Source organism: Wolffia australiana, chromosome 19 (genome assembly GCF_029677425.1).
Source record: "Wolffia australiana isolate 7733 chromosome 19, ASM2967742v1".
Taxonomy (NCBI): Eukaryota; Viridiplantae; Streptophyta; class Magnoliopsida; order Alismatales; family Araceae; genus Wolffia; species Wolffia australiana.
Window position 1 is genome coordinate 4,594,704 of NC_135853.1, and position 20,533 is coordinate 4,615,236.

The 20,533-nt window shown below is 44.1% G+C and overlaps 2 protein-coding genes across 8 annotated transcripts in view; both read left to right on the plus strand.

The window, feature by feature from the left end:
• LOC144715482 (calmodulin-binding transcription activator) overlaps positions 1-20,533 on the plus strand; it is a 60,471-nt gene that overhangs the window by 7,953 nt on the left and 31,985 nt on the right. For 4 of the 7 annotated variants that reach the window (XM_078590408.1, XM_078590411.1, XM_078590410.1 and 1 more), the window contains exons 4-5: positions 51-166; positions 13,682-13,770. In XM_078590408.1, coding sequence (XP_078446534.1) covers positions 51-166; positions 13,682-13,770 — 205 coding nt within the window. Of the gene's footprint in view, positions 1-50; positions 167-13,681; positions 13,771-20,533 lie in introns of those variants that run through there. The other 3 variants (XM_078590413.1, XM_078590412.1, XM_078590414.1) reach the window with 2 other exon arrangements.
• Positions 4,712-9,153, plus strand: LOC144715483 (uncharacterized). Its single transcript, XM_078590415.1, has 2 exons — positions 4,712-8,524; positions 8,854-9,153. Exons 1-2 carry the CDS (start codon positions 7,480-7,482, stop codon positions 8,880-8,882), a joined length of 1,074 nt encoding a protein of 357 aa, XP_078446541.1. The 5' UTR covers positions 4,712-7,479; the 3' UTR covers positions 8,883-9,153.

Genomic DNA, 20,533 nt, shown 5'->3' on the forward strand with positions numbered 1-20,533 from the left:
TAAATGATATCGGTCTATACCAACATATTTACTTTATTGCTTCAATTTAGGTGGCAGCATTCTTTTGTTTGACCGGCATATGCTGAGGAATTTTCGAAAAGATGGTCATAACTGGAGAAAGAAGAAGGATGGGAAGACGGTACAGGAAGCTCATGAAAAATTAAAGGTCAAACTTTTCAAAGATGAGAAATCTTGGTCCCAGCAATTTTTGATTCGCTATTCACTTTGAAGTATATACTTCTAAATTTACCTATATGGTGTCCCTCTTTAAATATTAGAGGCCACCAATTAGTTGCTCACCTGATAAAAAAATTATCACTTATTTTAGCATTCATATCTTTGTTCTTTGGAGATAATATAAATCCTCTAACTCTAGCTTAGAGAATTTTATGGTAGAACTTTGACTGCAAAAGGGAAAAAATGCAAGGTACTGAGTTTCCAGAGAGAATCAGGGAAACATTAGAAGAAGGGAAACAGAGTAGTGTCGATTCACCACCTGGGAGAAGGGAGCAAGAGGAGGATCAAGGTAGGAAGAAAGGTATGAATGGTTAAAGATGAGAATCCTGACAGTTCGCCTCTTTCACCAAATCAGTGGTGTGGATTTTTTTGGTAGAAGTCCCTTATTTGTTGACGCTTCACATCCAGTCACCAAGGGTTCAAGTAAGAGCCAGATAGTGTTCTTCCAAGATCAACAATTTTAACGGTCTTCCTGGATGAGATGGGACACTTTATGTAGGGTTTTCCCAGGGAGTTGTGACAGACTGCATCCGGTTTTAGTCATAGCAGTGCTGTTATTCATTTAACTGTTTTGTTCACTCAAGATGGTTTTTAGTGGTCCACAGCAAAAGGACACGAAGGAAGAAAAAGAAAGGAGAGGATAACAGTTCACACTTAAATTCATCATTAGGGTCCTGGATCCTTATAGGATAAATGAGGATATATCAATAGCTATATAGTTTCAAGAAAGGATAGAATCAAGATCAAGAAGTGAAGGATTTATGAGCAATGCAGGTCGTGGATGAGGACACGAAATCAAATCAAAGGATCGTGTAGTTTTACATTTCACTTTAAAGTTTCATTTTAATTGTCACTTTCATCTTTTTTCAGAAGATTTGTAGCACATTTATATCTTTGGTCCACAAAATTGAATCATGGTGTGAAAGAAATATGCTTAAAGCACAAGAAAGTTATGTCATCTAGGTTTGAAATATTGACTGTTGAATGCGAACATTTATGAGCACAACTTTAGGTCTTTAAACACTTGTATTAGTACAATCTAGGGCCCTGGAGCTAGCATGTGAGTATTATGAGTTTTTTCAAATGATCAGAAAATTTCAACTGGAAAGCATTAAATAAAGCCAATCTAAAGATCGAGAGATGCCTAAAACTGGAAGCAGTCGCCCACCTTTCAAAAATCTGGTTATTTCTCCAAGTAGCATGATTGTGGTGGATTATAAGGTGCCCATGAAATAAATGATACCTCAATAATTTGGACCATGGCCCCAAAAAATACTAAAAAAATTGAATGCTGTCCTGTGATTGACAGATATCCAGACTTAGTTTGTTACAAAGTCTAAGTCTGGATACCTTGTTTGTAGTGCTTCTAATCCTGAGGGTAGGTTCAGTCAAGTATATGATACAATATTTCAAAATATAAGTTCATATGTATCGACTTATTTTCCCTTCGTCATCATAATTTTTTTCTTATCACTTTTTTTGAAGAATGGGGAAGACCACCTGAGATTGGTGATCAACTGGGGAACGGGTTTTGAAAAAGGAATAAAATCCACTACTCAGTAGTTCATTTAGCTGGTATTCAACCAGCTTACATGCAGTCGGGCCGGGCTCACTGATACAGCTTGCAGGACATGATCTAACACCCCCCACAAGCTGGGTGTGGATGTTAGCCATTGCCAGCTTTGACGCGAATGTCTGGAACTGGGGTCCTGTCAGGCTTTTAGCGTAGATGTCTGCCGTTTGCTCTACGAAGAAACAAAGACCGGACATATAAACTCATGATCAATATTCTGAAGAATGTACTAACAATTTATTCCCATGTGCCTCGCCCGATCATGCTGAACTGGATTTTTGGCCTTGGCAATGGCTAATTGATTATCACAATACAGTGTGATACCATCACCCTTGTGCCGCTAAGGTCCTCCAATAGGTATTTTAGCATATTCAGAGATGCCACACTTCAATGGCCTGAGTTCAGCCATTGCACTAGAGAGAGCCACCTCCTTCTGTGTTTTGCTTCTCCAGGTGACAAGGCTGCCGCCAAGAAATGTGCAGTAACCTGAGGTAAATCCTCGGTCCACCGGTGACCCAGTCCAATCAGAGTCCGTGAAGGCCTCTAAAGACAGACCTCCCTCTAGGGTGAAGAGAAGACCTTGTCCAAGGGTGTACATCAAATATCCCAAGATTCTGTAAGCAGGCTGAAGATGAACGTCATAGGATTCACTCATAAATTGGCTGCATAGACTGACAGCAAATGAAATATCTTGGTGCATATGATTAATATATATGAGCTTGGCAATCAGTCTCTGGTATAAGGTCTTGTCAACGCCACCCCGTCATCATCTTTGCCAATTTTTACATTGGCGTCGAGTGGCGCAACAGCCGGTCTGCAGCCAAGCATTCCAGTTTCTTGAAGAAAGTCCAAATTATATTTGTGTTGGTAGAGAGAAATTCCAGCAACTGAATGGGCAACTTCAATACCCAAGAAATATTTGAGGGTACCAAGAACTTTAATGTCAAACTGACTGGCCAGAACAGTGCTCAATGATGTATTTCCTCCACATCATTGCCAGTGATCAGTATATCATCCACATATACAATGAGAACTGTGAGATGCACATTAGTGCTATATTTTATGAACAAAATGTGATCTCCCTGAGTTTGGTTATACCATAAACTGTGCATTGCTCTTGTCAGTTGTCCAAAACAGGCTCGGGGTGACTGTTTGAGTCCATACGAAGCCTTTTTCAGTTTACACGCCATATCTCATTGGTGCACTAACTGATACCATTGAGCTTGTGTCATGTAAACCTCCTCTGTCAGTTCACCATGGACGAAGGCATTTTTAACATCAAATTGAAGAATATCCCAATTGCACTTAGCGTCCAGCGCAATTATGAGTCTGTAGATGTTGAACATAGAGTGAAGGTCTTGCGGTAATCTACACTGTAGGTCTGAGCATAACCTTTGGCAACTAGATGCACATTCAGCCTCTCCAGCATCCCATCAGCCTTGAACTTGGGAGTGTATGTCCAGTGGCAGCTGATAAGTTCTACTGTCGGAAATATCAAAGAAAGAAGAAGAGAGTGCCTGGTCAACGCACCGTTGACCTGGCGATGTGACCTTAAGCCTCTGTGAAGCCACCATATAAATAAAGGGGTCGACAGACAGGTATGGAGATGAACATCTTCTTGAAGCAACTGCTGATTACCATATCGGGGAAGACCAGAGAGGAGGATCAAGCCGACGCCGCCCTGGAGGGAGGAGCTCTTCCAGATCTGGAGGAGATGCCTGAGCTCGAGAAGGAACTCCACGGAGGAGTCGTCTCGATCGTCTACATTGGAATAGATAGTGTACATCGTTGCATTTACAATTCTTGGAACACAAGTACTATTGTTTGGCATATATTGTTGTTGGATTTCCGGTACAGATAGGTTCGGAGTTGAACCTATCAGCTTCCCACTTCCCGCTTTCCCTTAGGAAGTGGGACAAGTTCCCAAGGCTCATTTTTTTCCAAGGCATGCATTTCTTTGTCCATGGCTGATTCCAACCTGGATCACCAAGTGCTTACATTACTTGCAGGGGAACAAAGATGTCTCCCATCCTTGTCAGAAAACTCTTTTATTAGGGCTCCAGTTTCTCATACGACACAGAGTGCCCAATGGGATATGGTACATTGATCCGGCAACTCTTTACTCCTTTCCTTACGGCAATAGGCCACCCTAAGTCGTTGGCTACCGGCACCAATATGTCGTCACAATAGGGCAGCATCTCTGCTATCACAGTTTCATGTTCTTGATGATGGGAACCCTTGGGAAGCTGCTGTGGTTTTTGATCTGCTGAGTTTCATCCTCTTCATGATTAAAGTATGTTCCCTTCCTGCTCAACCACTGCTTCAGGTGTAGCAACGGCATTTTCTTCTGCCTCTGCAGGTCTGGAACATTAACCTTTAGTCTGCTCTCTAGATGGCCTCACATCAGACTTGTCCAGGGGAGTACTCCCGATAAGATTTATGAATTCCATATCACCCTGGCCAGTAAATAAATCCCCATGTGGTGTACTAGAATTGAAGTACATTTGTGTCTTAATAAACTTGACATCTGCTGAGACTAATTTTTTTTTGCGATGGAGGATGATAACACTGGTAGCCTTTTTGTGTGCCTGAATACCCTACAAAAATATACTTAAGGGCTCTAGGCTCTAGCTTCCAAGATGCTTGGTGTACAAAGACGGTACATCCAAAGATTCGAGTTGTTAACTCAGACGGAAGTTATACGCAGGAGAACTTCAAGATGAGGAGATTAAGGCTTTCATACCCAATGACTTCTATGGGAAGCGGATTAAGGTGTGATGTTGTCATTACAGTCTCTCCCCAGAAGCTCTTTGGCATATTGTTTGGAATAACTGTTGAATCGAGTCTCTCTCTCTCCCTCTCTCTCTCTCTCTCTCTCTCTCTTTTTTTTCACTTTATTTCTTTCTCCATTGTGAGTGGGCCACGTTCTATAAGTGGCCCACGTGGGAGTTCTTTCCTTTTATTCGACTCTCACTTAAGTAAAATCCCACGTGTGAGCCTTTAAGTGACTCACACGTGGGACCTTGTAATGGGGCCTCTTAAAAGGCCCCAAGCCCTAGCCGTCAAACACTTCTTCTTTGTTTTTGTTCTTTTTTAGTCTACAAGACTGTGTCTCAGGCGCCGCCCTTGGCTGGAGCTTCTCCTCTCCTCAACATCTCTCTATTTCTCCCAAACTAACAATAACAATGATCTTGCAGTTTCCAGAGTGTAGCTTAGGCCCCTTTCCATGAGGCTATTCTGCTGGGGAGTATTAACCCAGGATGATTCATGGATGATACCACTGCAGGAGAAATAGGAGTTGACTGCATTATTAAAGAATTCTGTTCAATTGTCGAATCTGAAATGCTTGATGGTTACCCTCTGCCTTTGTTCAGAAGATACAACCACATCATACGTTTAGCCAGTTGACAAGCCTCACAAAAAAGAGTTCCAACATTGATTCCTCGACGCAATAATTGAAGAAAGTCTTTAAAGTGCAAAAGGAGGGTATCCAATGCATAGATGCATGCAGACAAGTCTCTACTTTGAAACATGACTGGTATTTCTGGAGTCCGAACACATCGAGCTGGAGAAATCCACCTCCTCGCCGAAAGGATGAAATTTTCATCCAGTACATCTAATCACAAAAAACAGTGGTCGTTCTCTGGGATGCAACGCCAACCAGTATCATATACATGGGTCTGTGATCGTTTAAGGTGCACTTGCAGTCACGGTACGTGTAAAACTCCCTTCAAACAAAAAAGTTCAAGCTGTACTTTGCCCATTCTTGATACCGGTAGGTTCCCTCCCTCAGCAGTTTGGACTTGGTGAGGGTCCTTGACAACTAAAAACTTACGGAATAATTCTCTCCTGTGCCATATGAGTTGCCTCAGTATCTGCTATCCACTTAATTATAGGAGAATCGGCCATAACTCATTCTGTTAAGACCCTGCTCAGGGTCTACAATCGATGGAAGACGAAACGGCCCCCTGACGTTTCGTCTCCACAGGGGGCCGTCTCGGGCCCCGTCCATCAGGCGTTATGACTCGCGGGAGTGCCGCGAGTCATAAGGAGGGAGCCTGAGGAGCTGAAGGGCATCGACACAACTTGTAAGCTCTTGACTTTTCTCCCTCTCACTCTTCCCTTGCCCTAACCTTCCCCCTTGGTCTCTCCAGCGAGCTACCGACGAGCTGCCGAGCCTCCTGACAACCGCGGGAGCTGCGAGCCTCAGCCGACATCTCGCCACTCCTCTCTATTCCTCTGATACTTCTCCTTCCTGCACCAGACCTCTTTTTGTGTTGAGAACTAAGCTGAAAGTTGGTTTGAGTTTTTGGTACGAGGGTTACAACACATTCATACCTGGTTGAATCAGGGATGAGGAGCTGAGTTGGGCCTGAAAGTGGTTGAGACGTTCTGTCTGGATGTCTACTGAGTCCTGAGTTTGTGCGGTTTCAGCATACACTTTCTTTCCGCCATTTTGATTTTTCCCTGCCAACTTTGAGCACAACTCCTTTGTATGGCATTGCCTTTTGCAATAAGTTCAGAATAAAGCATCTTTATTCTCGTCTCCTTGTACTGAACTAATTGGATTAAGTGCTTGATCTTGACCTTGAACCACATGCACTGGGGTAGTTTGACTTTGTTGCTAATTAGGCCCTAGCCGATTTGACCTGGTGACTAGTCGCGACTCCATTTTCTTGATGGAAAATGCATTGAAATGGTTGGATGACGATTAAGGTACCATCTATAGTTGGCTAACTTCTTTCCTCATAATTCCTGTATTCCTCAAGTTTGATAATTTTTTCCCTTTGGAGGACCTGGTTCCGTACAGACTTATTTACTGGATGAAAACCGATGATGAATGTGAATAAATGTTGTTTCAGAATATATTGTCGCTCAACTGCTTGGGGATTTTGAGTAGGTCAATTTTCCCTATATAGCCTTTAAATTGGAGGCAAATGCCAAAACATTGTCACTTCCCTGGCGCGCTTAAGATGCTTGGGCATTGAGCTCATAAATTTGCCAATCCTGGCTCTGCTTCTTGCTATACTTTTGAATATCATCCCAGCTCTTTCACATAATCCATATATAGAAGGTATCTACTCATTTCTTGAGTCAGTGCTCCCAAAGTCCTTTGATGAATTGAGGCTTCTTCTGATTTCCAAGCCGTGTCACATGGACCAGCAGGAGCTAGCGCAAATCTCTCAGATGGTGGTCCAACTGTTTGCTGTCCAGGGTAAGTTGGACAAGCTTGGGCCACTCAAATATATTTGTCAGCAGACAGCCTTTTAGTTCCTTTTTTAATGTTATTTCTACTTTCTTTTATTAAAACCTTAGAAGTCTTGTTATTGTAGAAATACCCTTATGATGGCGGATCCATCGTATTGGGTCTGCGAGACCCAATAATTGTAAACCCAGTTAAATACTGGGAAACCTTTTTACATCGTTAAGGGTTTCTATTTTTTTGTTGAATCTATCTCTCCTCCTCTCACTCTCTCTGACGGCTAGGGTTTGGGCAGATGGAGAAGCTCCACAACTGCAGGATCAGCTAGAAGCTGACATGGTATCAGAGCATTGCAAGGATCTACGTTCCACAAGCGAGACCCAACATTGACTCCGACCTCTCTTTCCATTCTGACCAAAGCGGGACAGAATAGGATTCATTTGCAAGGAGGGAGAAGAATCAACCTATGGCTAACTTGGAAGATCGGGCTAGCTCGGGGACTACACAAGGCGTCAGACAAATGCTAGAGTTGGTCCAAGAATATGATCGGTCGACACATATCATCTTTCCTGGAGTCCCAGAGCAGCTACGATATGATGGGCTCAACATATTACATTGGGGCCAATACATTGAGCTTATTCTGGAAGGTATGGACCTTTCAGATCACTTATTTGTTTCCAAGAATCCTACAGATCCAGGATACAAAGTCTGGAAACGAGAGGATGCATTAATCCGTGCATGGCTCCTACGGAGTATGGCGGGAGAAGAGTACAAGAATTTTCTGCTCCTTAAGACAGCAAAAGACATATGGGATCATGCCCAAAAAGGAAGCTCCAAGGGTAGAGACTGGAGGATCTATCGCCTGGTGACCAGAGCAGCCAATCTGACTCAGGGTGAGAGAAATGTAACATCCTATGTCAATGAGCTGCAGTCTATATGGAGAGAGATAGACCACTATCGCCCTGTGAGGAATCCAAATTCTGAGGAGTGGGCTTATGTATTGAAGGACAGATTATATAAATTCCTTATGGGTTTGAATGGTGAATATGAGGCTGTGAGAAGCCAAATCCTAAACCGAGAAAAGGTTCCGGACCTCGAAGAAGCTATTCGACTTATACGGGAAGAAGAAGAGAGATTCAGTGTGGCTTCAGAACCACTGGCGGGAGATAGCGGCACAGGTCTTATGTCCAAGACGGTGCCACAGAAGACACAACCGACCCAGACTAGTCAGAAGAATCAAAAATTCCAACCGAAGGATGGGTTATTTTGCAAGTACTGCAAGAGACGAAATCATAACATTGACCAATGCTGGAAGCTATATGGAAAACCAGCACGCACAGGTCAAGCAAATAATGTTATCTCCCAGGAAGAAATCAAAGACGATTTTGAAGAAACAAGCTCAATAGATCGAAAGACCTCTCAAGCTGCCCCAGGAAGTGAACTGAGCATTCTAAAAGAAGAAGTTGAAAGGCTGAAGACTATGCTTGGCTCTACATCTATGGCGAGATCAGGTGATCATCTACTTTCAACAGTATTTTATTCATCTCCTCTCCATCTGGACTGGATAGTCGACTCAGGGGCAACAGATCATATGACCCCAAACAAGCATATTTTCACCACGTACTCCCTGTGTGCTACTCCAAGGAAGGTTCTTACTGCCGGCGGAGAGGTTCTTCCTGTGTCCGGAATTGTAACTGTCCACATCAATCACCTGGGGCTTCTTAGAGAAGTTTTGCATGTGCCAGGGCTGCAAGCACAACTCATATCCCCTCAACGACTAGTGAAAGATATTAAATGTGCCTTGATCTTGAATTCTGATGAGTGTTTCTTATTTGACAAGGTACTCAACCGAAGGATTGGATCTGTTAAGATGAAGAATGGGCTTCTTCAAGTAGAAGATGATCCTGGAGATGCTCTGATGGTGGGGAGCTCCAAGTCTACACTAAAACGGAGCATAGCTGCTGAACCTGAAAAGCTTAAAGAAATCGAACTTTTGCATTCTAGAACGGGACATCCGTCTTTTGATGTTTTAGAAAGGATGTTTCCTAGTTGTGTAAAAACAAGTGGTTTATCAAATTTATTTTGTGATGCATGTCAGTTCGGAAAACACAAGCGAGCTTCTTTTTCTGGCAGTAGTGAAAGGAGGCACCGTCCATTTGATATGGTTCATAGTGATATTTGGGGACCTTGCAGAACTCCATCTATCACAGGGAAGAGTTGGTTTCTTATCCTTGTTGATGATTGTACTAGAATGACATGGGTGCACTTATTTAAATATAAGTCTGAAGCATCCAAGATTGTTCAAGATTTTTGCACATTGATAAAGAATCAGTACTCTATCACTATTAAGAAATTTCGATCTGACAATGCCAAAGATTATTTCAACAGCTCATTGACCACTTATTTCAATGATCAGGGTATAATCCATGAGTCTTCTTGTGTAAATACTCCTCAGCAGAATGGGATTGCAGAGAGGAAGATTGGGCATGTGATTGCCACTACCAGGACATTACTCTTCCAAGGCCGAGTTCCACGTCAATTCTGGGGTGATGCTGTTCTTACAGCCGTATATTTGATTAACCGACTTCCGTCAAGAAAACTAGAATATAAAAGCCCCCTTGAATTGATGTCGCTTAATTTTCCAGAAGTCAAAATAAGTTCCTCTATTCCACTGAGAGTCTTCGGATGTGAAGCCTTCGTTCATGTCCATAGTCCTGGTAGCAAGCTCACTCCACGATCAATTAAGTGTATATTTCTGGGATACTCATCTACCCAGAAAGGTTACAAATGCTACAGCCCAATATTGAGGAGATTCTTCATCTCTGCAGATGTGACTTTCAATGAAGACAATGCGTATTACGGTCTATCAAGCAACAACAATGAAGAAGAATTGAAGCATGTTCCAGGTTCTCTTACAACAAGGGGTAACGAAATAGAAGATGGCTACAATGTGGGATCTGCATCAGGTCCGGAGAGTCAATGGCAGAAGAAGACTCAGTATATTCCCGAGGAACTACAAGGACCCAGTCAAATTATTTCTGAGAACGATAATGTTGAAATTTCTCCTACACATATTTCACTGCCTGAAGGGGAAGCAGAAAATCTCAATGTTGACGAGGAAATACAAGTCGAAGAGGAGTTGCAGAATGACGATCTGGGCTGGCCAATTGCTCTCAGGAAAGGGAGGCGGAAATGTACTCGGCATGGCAGGTATCCTCTGTCACATGTTGTTAGTTATGAAAGAGTCACTCCAAGCTATCGTGCATTTCTTACCAATGTTGACAAGGAAGACATACCAATTAACGTTGAAGAGGCAATGAAGATCCCAAGGTGGAGAGAAGCAATGGAAGCATTACGAAAGAATAACACATGGGAGGTAGTGCCAGCACCAAACAACCAGAAGATAGTAGGCTGTAGATGGGTGTATACCATCAAATATAATTCAGATGGCTCAATTGAGCGCTATAAGGCGAGACTGGTCGCCAAAGGTTACACTCAGTCATACGGAATTGACTACAAAGAAACATTTGCTCCTGTCGCGAAGCTAAACACTGTAAGAATTCTCATAGCAGTGGCTGCAAAGTTGGGATGGCAGATGCACCAATACGACGTTAAAAATGCGTTCCTACATGGTGACCTTGAAGAAGAGGTATATATGGACTTACCCCCTGGATATAATGGTGAACAAGGGGGGAGGAAGGTGTGCCGTCTCAAGAAAGCTCTATATGGGTTGAAACAATCACCCAGAGCTTGGTTTGGAAGATTCTCCACGTATATGAAAGGAATGGGTTATAGACAAAGTAACTGGGATCATACTCTGTTTATCAAGCATTCCACCTCCGGGGGAATTGTGATTCTCTTGGTGTATGTTGACGACATCATAATTTCAGGTGATAATTATGAAGAGATCCAGCACCTGAGTAGCCAGCTGAGCAAGGTTTTTGATATTAAATCTCTTGGCCAACTACGGTATTTCCTGGGAATTGAAATTGCTTATTCTGATGAAGGGATTTTTATTTCACAAAGGAAATATACATTAGATCTCTTATATGAGACAGGTATGGCTGGGTGCAAACCTTCAAGTACTCCAATTGATCCAAACATTAAGCTTGGTACTTGTGAAGATGCTGCCCCAGTCAACAAAGATCAGTACCAACGTCTGGTTGGTAAGCTGATATATCTGAGTCATACAAGACCAGACATAGCATTTGCGGTGGGAGTTCTGAGCCAATTTATGCATAGCCCAAGGGAACCTCATCTGAATGCAGCACACAGAATCCTGTCGTATCTGAAAGGTACAGCAGGACAAGGCCTACTGTTTAAAGGAGGTGGAGATACGTCTCTAGAAATGTACACTGATGCAGACTATGGAGGATCAATCCTAGATAGAAGATCGACATCGGGATATTGTTCCTTCATTGGAGGAAGCCTTACTACATGGAGGAGTAAGAAGCAAGATGTTGTGTCAAGGTCGAGCTCTGAGGCCAAACTCAGGGCATTAGCCAAAGGAATATGTGAAGCACTTTGGATAAAAGGAGTACTGGAAGACCTGAGAGCCTACCACGAGGGACCAATTATACTTCACTGTGACAATAAGTCAGCTATCGACATTGCACATAATCCTGTTCAACATGACCGCACAAAGCATGTCTAGATTGACAGACATTTCATCCGTGAGAAAATTGACGCAGGCATAATCAAGATAAAGTATGTCCAGTCAGCAGATCAGGCAGCAGAAATCCTTAACAAAGGCTTACCTGGAAGCATATTTCAAAGGCTGACGAGCAAGCTGGGCATGGCGAATATATATACCTCCCAGCTTGAGGGGGGGTGTCAGCAGACAGCCTTTTAGTTCCTTTTTTAATGTTATTTCTACTTTCTTTTATTAAAACCTTAGAAGTCTTGTTATTGTAGAAATACCCTTATGATGGCGGATCCATCGTATTGGGTCTGCGAGACCCAATAATTGTAAACCCAGTTAAATACTGGGAAACCTTTTTGCATCGTTAAGGGTTTCTATTTTTTTGTTGAATCTATCTCTCCTCCTCTCACTCTCTCTGACGGCTAGGGTTTGGGCAGATGGAGAAGCTCCACAACTGCAGGATCAGCTAGAAGCTGACAATATTCAACCCATCGAAGTTGACCTGAATATCAGGAAAGACCATAACAGGTCTCCCTGTATTAGAGGTGATGTGTGCCTCTGATACGATGTTGGATAAAACAAGGTCCACTCCAGGCAAAGCTACTCCATTAGGGTTTAGAAAGGGATTAAAATTCACTACTCAGTTCATTGAGCTGGTATGTAACCAGCCTACAAGCAGTCAGGCTGGGCTCGACATTAAGAATTCAGACCAGGCCGGACTCACTAAGAGAAAGAAGACTAACTTGTAATTCGCGGCCCCCTAATACAGCTTGCAGGACACGGTCTAACTTCGACCCAAATTTAATACTATATATTATCGTAGTGAGTATATTACCAACCAACTTGGTCCCCTGACTGTTCTTCATACCCTCCCAACCCAGTAGGAGGCCATTCTCCACATCAAGCAGAACAGTACCTATAGAGACAGCCTTCCCTTAAACCCTACATCATTACAGTGCTGCCATATAGCCCAAAGTATCATAAGGATCCTTCCCCACCCTGACCACCCTCGTCATGCGCCTCCCATAGCAAGCTCCAATATGCTTCGTTGGATGGTCACATTCGCCCTGATGAGCTGCTGTGAGCTCCAAATTGCACAGGTGAACGGGCATTCAGAAAACTGATATGAGCAGTCTTCCTCTCTTTGTGTGCACATTTGGACGCTTTTGATGTGTCTGGTAGTATGCGCTTACATAGGACTCATATCATCAACTCTCTTCTAAAAAGCAGCCAGCCGAAGATCCTCATTTTTAATGGGACCTTCTGCTTCCATAACCCACAGCACGTAGTAATAATGGGCTCCTCTGTTGTATTCCCTATGATCCTCTTGTATGCATTTCGAACTGAGAAAGACACAGCCCTCCACATCCAGATGTAAGATAGTGATACTGATCACATATCTTAGGTTGACCATCTCAACCAACTTCCTTGAATAGGAATCGCCAACTATCAATCTGTAGCTCCAAATTGTCACATAGGAGAGATGAGAAACGAGAACGAGAATCCAGGAGAATCTGGAGAAGAGAGGGATGGTGAGGATGGATAATGAAGATCGGGAACTAGCTCCCTCTCTCCCCTTTCTGGTCGCGGACAGCCTCCCACTCCAGCCTCAGCTCCCGCTGCCAACAACTCAAAAGAATAGCCCCCTTTTTTGGCTGGTATTATTTATAGTCAAGTCACACGTGCGACTTGACTCAAAGTTACCTCTTGGTGGTGCGGCGTTGGTAGGTTCTTGAAAAGAACATATCAGCATGTGCAGTAAATCTTCCATCCACTGGACCAACAAAGTGCCCTCCACAATCGGGTTCCATGTGGCATCCCAATTATTTTGTTCTTATCTTAGAGCATAGTCAAAAGCTGTACTATGGCTAATAGATCAGGGGCATTTAGTTTCTGTCATACAGTATTCAAGAACAATTTCAAGTTCTTAAAAGTATTCAAGCACAAAAAAAAACAATAACACAATCTGATATTATTAATTTTTATTTATTTGTCTCCTTCATATAACAATATTATTATATTATAGATTGGTAATGATGAAAGAATACATGTGTACTATGCACGTGGTGAGGACGACCAAAACTTTTACCGTAGGTGCTATTGGCTACTTGACAGGTACGAATCACTTAATTTCAAGGTACCTTAAAACTAATGTATTTTTTGAGCTTATTTTCCATTCCTGTTATATTACATAATGATATTTTATCAATCAGATGATACATATTTTTTATGCCTGGTTATGCTTGTACCTAATGGTATGAAGATACTATATCTTTGATTTATTGTCAACAATATGCCTTTTTAATTTACATGTGCTTATTAATGTACATGAGCTTCATACATTCATTTTGCCTTTCAAAATTGCGAATTCCTCTAAAATTTATCATACTCCTTTGAGAAGAATGAAGTACATCTGTGATAAGAATGATAACACACTTAAATTTTGCAGTGGCGCATTGACGAGAATAATTTCTGATAGAATATTGAGAACACCAAATAAACATAAAATGTTGCGCACATTTCATTACTTTTACAAGGGTTTTATACAAAGGGAATTACAACGGCTAGAAAATGTAACGGCTACTCTTGAGCCGTACACGATACCACATGTGGTCCCCACATGCTCGATAATATCCATAACACCTCCCCTCAAGCTGAGGAATGGATGTCTTCCATTCCTAGCTTGGACACCAGGGCATCATGTTGGTCCTTTTGCAGAGCTTTGGTAAGGATGTCAGCCAATTCTTGTTTAGTAGAGATATAGGCAATGACGATGACTTGGGAATCAAGTTTTTCTTTGATAAAGAGACAGTGTATCTCCATGTGTTTGGTGCGATCATGTTGGACTGGATCATTGGTCAGGCTGATAGCAGATTTATTGTCGCAACGAAGGAGGTAGGTTGGCGAGGCGAGTTACCGAGCTCCTGGAGGATGCCTTGAATCCAGAGTGCTTCACAGATGCCCTTACAAAGGGCTCAAAATTCCGCTTCAGTACCGGATAAAGACACAAAGGTCTGCTTCTTGCTGCGCCATGTGACTAAGTTACCGCATAGGAAAGAGCAGTACCCAATGGTAGACTTGCGATCAACCTGCAAGCCAGCATAGTCGGAGTCAGTACACAGTTCGAGTTGCAAGGTCATACCTCGAGTGAAAGATAGACTAAGCCCAATCGTTCCCTTTAGGTAATGTAGGATCTGGTATGCAGCCTGCAAATGAGATATTTTAGGATGATGCATAAACTGGCTAAGGACATTGACGACGTAGGAAATGTCGGGGCGAGTATGAGCAAGATAAATGCGTTTGCCAATGAGACGCTGATAAGTGAGAGAGTCTGTGTCTGGTGCATTATTGTCTTGTTTAAGTTTTAGATTTGCTTCCATCGGTGTAGATATTGGTTGACATTGCAGATAACCAGTTTCATCAAGAAGATCATAGTTGTATTTTTGCTGCGAAAGAGTGATACAACTGGATGAAAGGCTGACTTCTATGCCTAGGAAGTATTTGAGGGGACCTAGACTTTTAATGTTGAATTGGTCACTGAGTTGTGCGCTTAATGTGGTAATCCCGTGAGAGGAGTTTCCGGTTATGATTATATCATCAACATAGACAATGAGAATCACAATCGAGTGTGGAACTTACAGGGCGGGTATCCGAGCTAGACCACTCCCGCAAGCACCTTTCTGCACTGGGGGGGTTCGCGACGCGACAGGGAGAGGTGGTGGGGAGTACTACCAAACGACTACACACCACATTGCAGCCCAAAGATGACATGCCGGCACCAGTCAGAGATAGAGGGAACCAAGCCCAGGGAGAATTTGTGACATTGGCTTCTCCGACACACTTAGACTGCAGATGTTCGAGCAACAAAGAGTGGCGGGTCAGACCCTCCCTCCACAAAGGTTGAAGGAATTGGAAGAGGCGATCATCCTAGTACTCATCAGGGTGACCCTGACACAGAGGGGCAAGGACAACGGGGGAGGAGATTAAGGGCAGCCAAAAGAACACGACGTATCACCTAGGAAGATCTCCGGCAGTTTAAAGGTATTGTATTTCATGGGGGGAAACTAACCTTGATGGATGAGCAGGGTAAGACGCCATGGCTAGTGTCGGGGAAAAATGGTCAGATGCGGCGGAGAACGAAAGGACCATTAAGGAAGACAGTTCCGCGTCAGTTGGTGGGTGAGGGGACACAGACTGCAGCTATCCCAAGCCAAGGAGTGGAAGCCGTGATAGAGAAGAAGTCAGACATGCAGTTGATGGTACGTGAACTGGCAGAGAGAGTGGAGCTCTTACCGGAGCAACCATTGGGGGGGCAATCACCAACCCAATTATGAGGTGCATCTCCTGGAATGTACACTTTCCCCGCGATGAGGGGAGACGTGGTGTGGTGGGAAGGTATTTGCAACAAGGGGGAGCTGATGTGGTATGGCTATAAGAGACAACGCTGGAGAGGTGTGCTGCCAAAGAGTGGAACTTGGTGGGGCGAGGGTTCTTGGAGGGTTTCGTAGCAGTTAATGCAATCGGCAGATCGGGGGGTTTATTGGTGGCATGGAACACGGTGACCTATGCTAAGGATGTGTTTTGGACAGGGCAGTATGTGGCTGCAGTTAAAATGAAGAGAAGGTGCGAAAACCGTCACTATGTGGTGGCATCGGTCTACAGCCCAGTGAATGCAGCACGCTGGTACGTGTTATGGGAGGAGCTGGAGGCCATGGCCTCGCTCTTTCAAGGGACCGCCATGCTTATTGGAGGGGATTTCAACGTGACACTAGAGTTGGGCGATAGGCCAGATGGGACGGGAGGGCAAGATCTGGGTTCAAAGGAGTTTTGGTTCTTTATATCACGAGCAGACATGTAAGAAATGGGGCCGATGAATTGTATCTACTCATGGAGAAGTACGTGGGGACCTAATACTCTCTCCCGTTTGGACAGGTTTCTATGCTCAATGGAGTTATTGGAGGAATAGTTGGCCGATGTGCGTGCACTCCCTAGACCGTTATCGAATCACACCCCAATTATATGGCAGAATAATGTCGGCCAAAATAGACCCACATACTTCAAGATGGATAAATCGTGGTTGCGGGAGAAAGGGTTCAGAGAAGAAGTGATGTCATTGTGGTCATCTCAACCTAGCCAGGGCTCAGCCACGGTGCAATTGGCCACCAAACTGGCAGGCTTGCGTCTTCATCTATCAAAATTCAAGAAAAAGATCCGAGAAGAATGTCACCGCCATAGAGATGAAGCCCTGACACGAGTTCAGCAGATGGATGCCCTGGAAGATATATGGGGCTTAACTGATATTGAGCGCACAGAGAGAAAAAACTGCAGAGGGATAGTTGAAGACGAAGACAAGAAGCTAGGGCTTGATTGGAGACAGCGATCTCGCCAACTATGGCTTAAGGATGGGGATGCCAATACTTGATTTTTTTACTTAGCGGCAAATGGAAGACGACATTCGAATCAAATACTCCGGTTGCAAGTGGGGGTGCGGGAATTTGTCGGGACACAGGTGATTAGAGAAGCGCTGGCAAACCATTTCAGAGAAGTGACTAGAAGGGGGGCTCGGATCTAGTGGAGATGGATCAGTAGAAGTGCATCCAAGTTAACACAAGTCCAACAAGATGAGGTGGTGAAGACATTCCTTGTGGAAGAAGTGAGGAAGGCAATCAAGGGCTTGAATGAAGAGGGTGCACCAGGCCCCGATGGATTCCCAGTATTCTTCTTCAGGAAATTTTGGGAGGTGGTTGGATATCAGAGGTAGTACATTGGAAGAATTCCGGCGTGGTAATTATGGCTTGGAGAGACTAAACCGATCATATTTATTTCTGCTGCCCAAGCGCTATGGTGCCATCAACGTGGGAGACTTTAGGCCCATTGTACTCTTGAATTCCATACATCTTATCATCGCCAAGGTGCTGGCGAACCGGCTAAGGGTGGTAATTGGAGACCTAATCGGACCTTTCCAATCAGCTTTCATCCCAGGTAGACAACTGGTGGACAGTGCGGTGGCGGCGTGGGAGATTGTATCCGCATGGAAGCCGAAGAAGAGTAAGGGTTTCATATGGAAGGTTGACTTTGCTAAAGCATATGACTCGCTCGACAGGAGATTCCTGTGGTATGTTATGCGCAAAGTGGGTTCCCCAATGAGTGGGTGACCTGGGTGAAACGGTGTGTTACGTCTCACTCTTCCTGGATATTGGTCAATGGTCGAGCTGAGGGGCCCACAAAGGGGAGTCCGACAAGGTTGCCCTCTAGCACCACTGTTGTTTCTACTTGCGGTGGACACCCTGGCCACCTGCATAGTCAAAGCTTGCGAGCAAGGCCTTTTCAAAGGCTTTCAAGCGGCGAGCTACCCTGAGGGCATCCCGCTTCTGTAGTATGCGGATGACACTATGTTTTTCATCGAAGGCTCGATGACAGAAGCTCGTATTCTATCAGCATTACTCGATCTGTTTGCGGACTTCTCAAGACTGTAACTCAATCGAGCTAAGTTCGTGGGCTTCAGACTTACTTCAGAGGAAGAGACACAGTGTGCCAGAGCTTTAGGCACACCTTGAGAATCGCTCCCGATGTGTTACCTAGGTCTCCCATTGACAGGGCGGCGTATTCTAGCAGCTGAATGGCATTCGGTGGCGGAGAAAGTAGAAAGGAGGCTAGAGGGATGGCAGAACACAGTACTTTCGAAAGGGGGATGACTAGTGCTTCTGCAGTCAGTGCTTTCTGTGATTCCGATATTCTACTTATCAGTATTTAAAATACCAGCAGGAGTGGTGAAGCGTCTGGAGGGGGCGATGAGACGGTTCTTCTAGGGAGGCAATGGAGAGGAAGAATGAAAGGGAGTGCCACTAGTTGCGTGGGAGATTCTATGCAGACCTGTAAAGCACGGAGGGCTGGGGATCCTGCATCTGGAATCAATTACTTTGGCATTGTTGACCAAGTGGGTGGAAAGAATTGCAACTTCAGCGAAGGGGCTGGTTTTCAACGTCCTGAGAGACAGATATGGCTCCGAGATAGACTGGGAGAGACGCTGGGCTAGAGTCAGAGGAGAGTCCCCTTTCTAGAGCGGTCTGCATCAAGCCATACCTCACATTCTTGAGTTCTTTGAGCCCAGATTGGGAGATGGGGCAACATTTCGCTTTTGGATCGACAATTGGTCCAACCACAGCCCCATAAATTTGGGGTTCCCAAGGCTATTTGCGCTGGCGAGGAATCCAGAGGCCACGGTTAGGGAATGTTGGGATGAGGCTTGGGTCCCTATGTTGACACAAGCTTTATCAGAGCCGCGGTTTGGGGAGCTGATGGAGCTGCAAGAGTCACTTCTACTTTCAGACCGGTAGTTGATTCCCGTGACGGGATATGGGGGGGGTCGTCCTTCTCGGTGAAAGATGCATATTTGAAAATCCGAGGAATAGCTCGAGATGACCAGTAAGCCTGCCATATGTTGATGACATGCAAAGTCCCCTTAAAGTGCGGCTCTTCAGTTAGTTGTTGAGGCGTCGAAGGTTGGTCACATGAGTCTATTGACGGAGATGGACCCCTGCCCCTCCCATTGGCTGCACTATGTGTGACAGGGGAGAGGAAAATTGCTCCTACCTGTTCTTCACATGTCAGTTCGCACAGGGCGTCTGGGCATCGCAGCATTTACTGGGGGTGGATATCTCCTTGGATGAGGCCTTTTGGGCTTCAATTTCTGACGGGAGACACGGAAGCCGACTTGATTGGGGCTGCTTGCTCGTGTTTCTTTATGATGATAGGGATGCATCGAAACGAGGTAGTGTTTAACGGGAGGGCGGCTTTAGTAGAGAATGCCGCTCAAGATGTGGAGGCGCTGAAGTCGTTTTGGGGTGGAGGGAGAGGATAGCCTATTTTGAGTTTGATTATACATTGTTTGTACAAAATCTTTATCGTTAATGATAGCAGGTAGGCCACCGGTTTCGGGTGGTCTTCATTATTGTTCAAAAAAAAAAAAGTAGAAAGCATAGCAGCTTCCCCCCAAAGAAAGTTGGGAGCATTACTCTGAATTGTCAACGCCCTGGTTTTTTCTAGGATATGACCAAGTTTGCGTTCAACCACTCTGTTTTGTTGGGGTATATGCGGGCAGGAGGACTCATGAATTATACCTTGTTCTTTAAAGAATGATGCAATGGTAGCGTTCATGAATTCTCGACCATTATCCATACTGCCTAGTAATCATAGCCACAAATTCACGGATTATAGTTGGAAAATCTGATTTGTGCTTTATGAGATGATTCCAAGTGAACCGACTGACATCATCGGTAAGAATTAGGAACCAACGGAAACCATGTAAGTCTGCAAATGGAGATGGTCCCCACACATCACAATGAAATAACTCAAACACGTGTAGTGGAGAAATGAGATGTAGGATATGTAGGATATGTATTGCGTTTATGTTTTGCCATATGCCACACTTGACATACAAACTTATCCATACATAATCCTTGACAAATATCTGGAAAAAAAATTTTTAGCAAATGAAAAGATGGATGTCCCAATTGACGATGAAGGAGCCAAAGCTGATCCTCCTTGTTTAGAAGAGTGTTGGGCGCTGACGGTTCCTCTGTCACCGAGTGTGACACCAAGGAAGTTGGACCATCAGAGCATAAGTAATAGAGGCCATCTTGGATCCTAGCTAGCCCACGCTTCAGACCCACCATCTTGTCACAAAGGAATACATGTACCCCATCAAAGATCAATTTAAAGGATGTCAATTGTGCTAATCGTTACTGTGAACAAGAAAACAATACTTCTCAATCATGAAATGAAAGAGATTACAGGGCTTTATAGGGAGCCCTAATGGGCTGACTAGAGATAGGGCCCTTAATGGGCTAACAGGAGAGAGAAAAATAAAGAAACGTAA